General features: G+C 35.2%; 1 protein-coding gene across 3 annotated transcripts in view; it reads left to right on the top strand.

Annotated features, from left to right (window-relative positions):
• LOC102027767 (chromosome unknown open reading frame, human C4orf33) overlaps nucleotides 1–6878 on the top strand; it is a 31662-nt gene extending 24784 nt beyond the window's left edge. For all 3 annotated transcript variants that reach the window (XM_005386719.2, XM_005386720.2, XM_005386721.1), the window contains 3 exons: nucleotides 2917–2968; nucleotides 3078–3277; nucleotides 6582–6878. In XM_005386719.2, coding sequence (XP_005386776.1) covers nucleotides 2917–2968; nucleotides 3078–3277; nucleotides 6582–6702 — 373 coding nt within the window. In that variant the 3' untranslated portion in view covers nucleotides 6703–6878. The remainder of the gene's footprint in view (nucleotides 1–2916; nucleotides 2969–3077; nucleotides 3278–6581) is intronic.
• The last annotated feature ends 375 nt before the right edge of the window (nucleotides 6879–7253 follow it).

The raw sequence follows: 7253 nt of genomic DNA, 5'->3' as shown, positions 1-7253 counted from the left end.
CAATAAAAACAATACAAAATTTCAAGACAAGATTCTCTTTCCTTTTGAATATTTTTTAACTGAGGAAAATACTCTAAGATGTACAATACATATCTGTAGACTATATGTTTAGCATATATATTCCAAATGTTTGGTTATATTGTATCAGTGTTATTTTTGATTTACAAATATTGTAGCTTTTAAAAGTGAATTTGAAGTTAGTTTTTTTCAAAATGAAAAATCACGATCTCCTTCACTGTCTACTCTCTAGATTTACATTACTATGTATTAAGTGTTCAAAAGTAAAAGGAAGCATATAGGTATGATAAATGTAACTGTCTTGTAAAAATGCCTATTTTAGGAGATTTTTAAATGACTAGATTAAACTTTATGTAATTATGTATTACATAATTTTGTATAACATGTCCCTTCCTTTACTCATTAATTTTTTGAGTATGTACTATTTCATTTTTATATTCAGTGTCAAGAATAAAAACTAAATCGTACATGAATTTTCCTAGACTCATTAAAAATATTAACCTTTGGATTTACTGTCAAGTTTAACTATTCCCTGGGAAACCTGCTTTACCTGATTGACATATTATTTTTTTCTTTTAGATGTAAAAAAATAAATTTTTTAGTTAGTGAAGAATTTAATAAATACTAAAAGTGTTTATATATTGTCAGTATTAATTTCACATGCATTTAAATAGCTTTCCATATCAATATCCCATAGCATTTTTTCCTTAACCGAATGGCCTGAAAGCCTCAAACAATTGATCTAAATGACATTTAGATATCCTTTCACTTCTGCTTCTGTTGTGGTTTAGCTCTAGATGCCCCCCAAAGCCTCGTGTGGTCATAGGTGGGGCTTTTTCCTAGGTGGCTGAATCTAGAGTGTGTGATGCTAGGATTAAGAGTTTGTGATTACTAAATCATACACTGATTAGTTTGGCACTACCCTAATCCCAGTAGCCCAGATACAATGTAAGGGACAGGAAGAGGTTTGTCTTCTCCCTTGCTTCCTTGTTTGCTTTGCTATCTTCTGTTTACCATGAACTGTTTCTCCTCTGCAGTGCCCCTCTGCTGAGTCATCCTGCCTTGGATCCAACTGATTATGGACTGAAACCTCTACAAACTTCGAGCTAAATAAACCTTTCCTTCTTTAACTCTGGGTGTCAGATATTTTGTTTCAGCGACAAGAAAAGTAACTAACATACCTTTGTTTGATTTTTTGTTAATTCTAATGTGGAAAAGTCCGTTTGCAATTATTTTTTAAGAAGAATTATGTATCTTTGCATGTTAACTTTCAATTAACATGCTAAAATATTTTGTTGAAAAATATGATTAGTTGTCATAAATTGTCATAAAAGGTAAACCTTTCAACTACTGTGTGATCACTTTCACCATACATGTGAGAAAGCTAGGACAAACATTTGTAATTTATCTAGAAGACAGGAAAGATCTGTCAAAACTTGCAAGTTTGACCCCTAGTTTTAATTTTGTTAGATAATAATAGTTTATTTCTATAAAGTGATGAAATGACCAGTGAATGAAAAGAATAATTAGATTATATTTCCTAAAGAAACTACACACTATCCTTTGTGTATAAAAGTAATGGTTTTTAAATGTTAAAATTGCCAGGCATGGTGACATAGACCTGTAATTCCAGCACTTACGAAGCTGAGGCAGAAGAATTGCCTTGAGTTCAAGACCACTCAAGGCTACATAGTAAAATTCTGTCTAAAAGAAAAAAATCTTCTAGGTAATTTGGTTCCATATATGTCAAGATAGTTAATAATCAAGAATCATCAGTGTGCCTCAGGCAATCAAGTCCTGTAACCTTTAATTAACTTCTAGGAAAGAATATTGTTGTTTTAATTTGTGAGTAGTTTTATTCCTCCTAGGATATTCCTAAGCCTACATTATAAGAGTAAAAATACTCAGAGGGTTTTTTAATGGAAAAAAAAATCACTTCTTTTTGTCAGAATACACACTGAAGAAAATCTTCCTTGAAAATCTCACAAAAGATCATCTGTATAGAAATGTTTCATACAGTTTTTTCTAAGACAGTAAATAAATTTCATGTAAATATGTGAAATCCTTTTATTCTAATCCCAGTTTTGCACTTGTGTTAGAATTTCTTTTTGTGAATACATTGTGTTTGTTTTTTGTAACCATTATATTGGTGCCTGCATTAATGGTAGAAAACAGGAAAACGAAAGGGGCAGACAGGTCAAGGAGACTTGTGTGAGAAAATACATACAGATTAAAATCTTTGGCCTATTGACTAGCTTTAGACAATCTATGTTTTGTGTTTTGTATTTTCTATCTTCTTAATGAGCCTCAAGATATTTTTCTTATAGAAATAACCTTTAGTTATTGGATTCAGACTTTGAAATTGGTCCAGGCACCTTTACAAGGCACTTTATTTTTTGAAACTGATTTTATTTATGTATGTATGTATGTATGTATGTATGTATGTATGTATTTATTTATTTATTTATACTGGGAATCAAACTTGGGACCTTATGCTTGCCAAGCAAGGTTCTGTGCTGCTGAGCTATATCCCCAGCCTTTGAAACTGATTTTGTTATAAACACCAAATATCATGATATTTCTCAACTCATTTTCCTACTTTGTGTCTGCTAGCCTAATTAATTTATACAATTTTAAAAGTTGAAACAGTATAAAAAGAAATCTTATTGTGTGAATCTTTATGCTTTTGACAACAATTGTCCTGAAAATGGTAAACTGAGAGATGCCATTTTTATGTAACTGAACACACTCATTCTCTCTATAACTACCCAATATTTTATTGCATCTTTTAATAATTTGGAATTTATTTATGAGCACATACATATCAGACATGAAAGACAGTGAAGAAAATGATGTTTGTTTCCTCCAAACACTAACAAGGAATCTTAATTTTAACAGCCATGGACAGCATTTAGTGCTTTTACTCTCTGGAAGAAGAAAAGTGTGGAAAGTAAGTAAATTAAAGTATGAAACAAAACCCTTAAGTGCATAAATAATATGTGTGTGTTTAAAGTGTAAGCCTGAATTTACCTTTTGTGTCTCATGTGTTGTTTCTGTAGCAAGAACTTGATTTGTCATTCCAAGTGTCCAGAGGAGAGACAAAATGGGAAGGCAAAGCTTATCTTCCATGGCATTATTTTCCACCAAATGTGACAAAATTCAATGCATTTGCAATTCATGGATCAAAAGGTAAAAGAAGTTATGAAGCCCTCTATCCTGTACCACAGCATGAACTGCAAGAAGGACAAAAACCTGATTTGTAAGTAGAAAATAAATAAAACTATGTCCAATCTATAGAGTTTTTTTGGAAATTAATTCATGGTAGACAGTAGTAACATTTTTTGGTCAAAGAAGGTAATGTATGTGTACAAGTGCCTAGTAGGATCCTATTGTCATATCCAGGAGGAGCACTGCTGCTCCTCTGAGATGAGCAGCCAACTGGGATTGCAAACAGCACTAGTAACGAATTAAAGGGATGGAGTTTAAGAACAGGAATACACTTTATTTCTATGGAGGAAAAATCAGAAGATAGAAATCTGCCCTGAAGAGGGGGTAGGGGCTTCCAGAAAGATGAAAAATACATCAGCCTTTGTCCTGGCTTCTTTTATCGGGTTCCAGGGTCCTTTCCCTTTATCTGGAATTTGCCGTAACCTGATTGGCTCCTTGGTCTGTCCTTGGATTCAGCTGGGTCCCTTGCCTTTGTGTCCATTTCTTTTAGTGGCTTTTGTGTAACTTCTTTCTGCCCATTTGTTTGTTTGTCCTTGAGGAGCAGCTGTTTGGTTAGGAAGGGCCTTATGTATGGTTAGCTTAGAGTTAGTAAGGGAATGTGTGTGCATCTATTGTAGTAATAGAGTGACTCTAGAATAAATATATATTTAATGGTACCTCGGTTTACACATTTAATTTGTTTTATGACTTTAGGGAAAATGGCTGCATTTGTGTTTGTGTATGGAACAGAGGCATGGTCATGTTTGTCACCTGATACAGAATTTGTGAACAAAAGCAAAAATTTGCCAAATGCTTTTGTTTGAGAACCAGATTATTTGCAAGCAGAAACATTTGTCAACCGAGGTATTACTATACGAGTGCATAGGTCTGTGTATTTCTATACATTCAACAAGAGCCTCCCCCATTGGCATTGCCTCCCCACTTTCTCCCCCTGAATTCTACTGGAGGTGGGAGGGATAGCTTCTTGGCTTTATGCATTTGGCTCCCTGTGTGCTCTACCTGCTAGCTTTTTTTTTCTCTGTTAACTTTCAATACTACCTGTGCTATCTTCTGCCTTTTCTTTTTTCTGTCCACCCTTGTCCTTGAGACTGTTTCCAAGGGAATTTTTCTAGTAGAATTTCAACTCCTTCTAGTCAGGATTCACCAGAACACCTAATAAGTCCTCTGTTCTATTTTTTTCCCTACCTATAGACTCCTGCCCCTGTACCATGTTCCCTGATGGTCCTCAGTAAATAGAGAGTAATTTTGGGCTGACACAGTCTTTCTCGTTGCTGTCAGTATGGTTCTCTGTAGTAGTAGCATCAGAAAAATCTTGCTAAGTGAGTGTTGCATCAGCTGATATAGAAATGTGGCTTTAAATTCATTTTATGATCCCTTACAGACTAACTGGCTTGAGGAGTCAGTGCTTCCTGGAGTGAGAAAATTGTTAAAGCTTTGTCTTTCTGGGAGAAAACCTATGTATCAGTTCTTTCTAGTTCCCCTGCAACCTCATAAGCATAGGAATGTCAACTATATTACTAGGTAATATTGCTCAGATAAAAATGGCCCCAGGTTGGTAAATTACATCAGGATGAGAGTAATTTTGAGTGACTATAAATATGTGATGGAGACAGTGGCTTTGGTGTTCCCTTCTGATAGTCGTGTTTCCTGTGGTTACCCTGGAGTTACTATGAGAGATCTAGGCTCCTGTGAGGCAGCAGGCATTAAAGCCAAGACATCTTTAGCATTTTTCCTATTTGAATCTTGTCTCCTTGCACCTGACGCTATCACACAGTGAGATTATAGCACCTGATTAGCTTTATGAATATTCACGGGCTGCCGGAAACACCAGTCCCTCAGAGAGGAAAGCCACATACTCGCCTGGGCAGTCTGTGATTACTGCATTAACTCTGAGTGTACTCAGTATGGCCAAGACAGTCTGGTGAGTCTGAGTGTTCAGAACAGCCTAACAGAGACACCCTGGTGGGCATCACACTATAGTATACTGACCATGCTGCCTGTCTGTCTACCTTAGAATATGCCACACTGACCTTCCTCGTCATTTGCCTTCTTCTTGTCATGCTCTTATTTTACTCTACTTTGCCTTCAGCTCTTCTAGTGTATTTCCTCTTTCTGCCTGACACACTTTTACCTCTGACCTGTGTTTTCCTTCCCAGTCTGACCCTCTCTACCTAATCTCTTGTCTTTTTCTTTCTCTTGTGCTTTTTTGTTGTTTCCTTCACTCTTACTCTGGGATTGATAGTTGTAATTCTAAAACTAGTTCATCTTCGGCACTATGAGATGGGAATCTAATTGCAACTGACTAAGCCTTTAAACTGCATTGTTATGTCTCTCTTGCTCTTCACCAGCTAATTCTTTCCTATGGTCAGGTTCATTGTTTGATCATGGAGGCTTCCTCCATGTAGAAGTGTAAATATGGACTGACCAGGGCACAACTGGGGCAGACTGATTTCCTCTGGAGCAGGGTTTCATCGCAGAATGTTAGCTAGGCTCTCTGTTCTCATTATGCTGCAAGAGAAAGCTTCATAACACTTAACTGGTTTTTCTGAAAGGGAAAGCACTAAAATTAATTTTTTTTTTCCTTGAGATACCAGTGATTGAACCCAGGACCTCACACTGAACTACCTCCTAGTTCATTTCTTAAATAATTTAATTTAATTCTTGGTACTGGTGATTAAACTTAGGGTCTTCACACTGGCTACTTCCCCAACCATTTTTATATTTTAGTTTGAGGTAGGATCTCACTGAGTTGCTAAATTGCCTAGTCTGCTGGCTTTTTTAAAATTTTGAGACTGGGTCTCACTAAATTGTCCATGCTGGCCTCAAATTTGTGAACCTCCTGCTTCAGCTTCTCAGGTAGGGGGGATTATAATCATGCACCATTGTGCCCAGTAGATTACTCCCTTGCTTTAATTAAGAAGGGAATAAGTCTGTTCTTTAATATGGACCTGAAACTTTTAAAACAATTTCTTATATGACTGATATAAATTATGTCAACATTTGAATATAAAACATGTAAAAATATAGCATTGTGTGATTTATTTAAAACTAGATGGAATGAGAGTTAATTTTTATTTCTCCTTTAGCTGTGAGGAAGCTATTGGGAGAACTGAAAGGAAAAGGCTTAGAGATGTGGGTAAATGTTTTCAGATCTGAGTGTGTGATCGCTACAGTGAGAGAACTGCACATATAGATACGTCTTACCTTTGGGATTTCTCAAAATAGAATGTTGTCCTATCCCACTGTTACAAAATAAATAGCCCTTCAGAACCGCTATTTCACATACATATAATTCATTTCAAATCCTGTCTTTCTTTTTTTTTTTTTTCTTTTAGCCATCGTCTAGAATATTTCAAGCCCTTCAGCCTTAACATGCTGCTTGGAGAAGAATGGAAACAACCAGAATCAGATCTATGGCTAATAGAGAAACCTGACTTAGAGGAATTTAATGGTTAACAATATCAACAATTTTTCCTCTGTACCTTTTAAGGTAAACCATAAAGTTTAATCTCATTTAAGACACATTTGAGCAATAAATATCTTCAGTGGGCATGGAAAATATAGTACATACCTGTGTGTCAAATTGTATGATTAACAAGAAAATAGAAAATAAAGTTACAATTTTTCTCAGAGTCACTTAGTCTACAAGCCATGGTGTCAGTGGGTTCTACGTTCTGCCTTATCACCCCAATATCCAAATATCCCTTACTTTGTCAGCCAAAGACATTATTGTTTTCACACTTCCTTAAAGTTCAGCTAGCCTAAGTTTAGGACATTTTTTTAATTTAAACAGAGAAAACAATAACAACAATGATACAAAATTTCAAAACAAGATAGTAGGAGAGTAACAATGCTTAATACACTTCTTATTGTTATCTTCAAAGTAGTTGCTCAGATTACAAGATACAGGCATGAAAAATTAATCAAACTATATAAACACAAACCTTTCTTTTCCAAGAACTAAGACATTAGTAGTATAACTATCTTAGCTTTCATATATAATATAT

This window comes from Chinchilla lanigera, unplaced genomic scaffold, assembly GCF_000276665.1.
Source record: "Chinchilla lanigera isolate Chin_1 unplaced genomic scaffold, ChiLan1.0 scaffold00027, whole genome shotgun sequence".
Classification (NCBI taxonomy): domain Eukaryota; kingdom Metazoa; phylum Chordata; class Mammalia; order Rodentia; family Chinchillidae; genus Chinchilla; species Chinchilla lanigera.
This window is presented reverse-complemented; position numbering and strand designations above follow the sequence as displayed.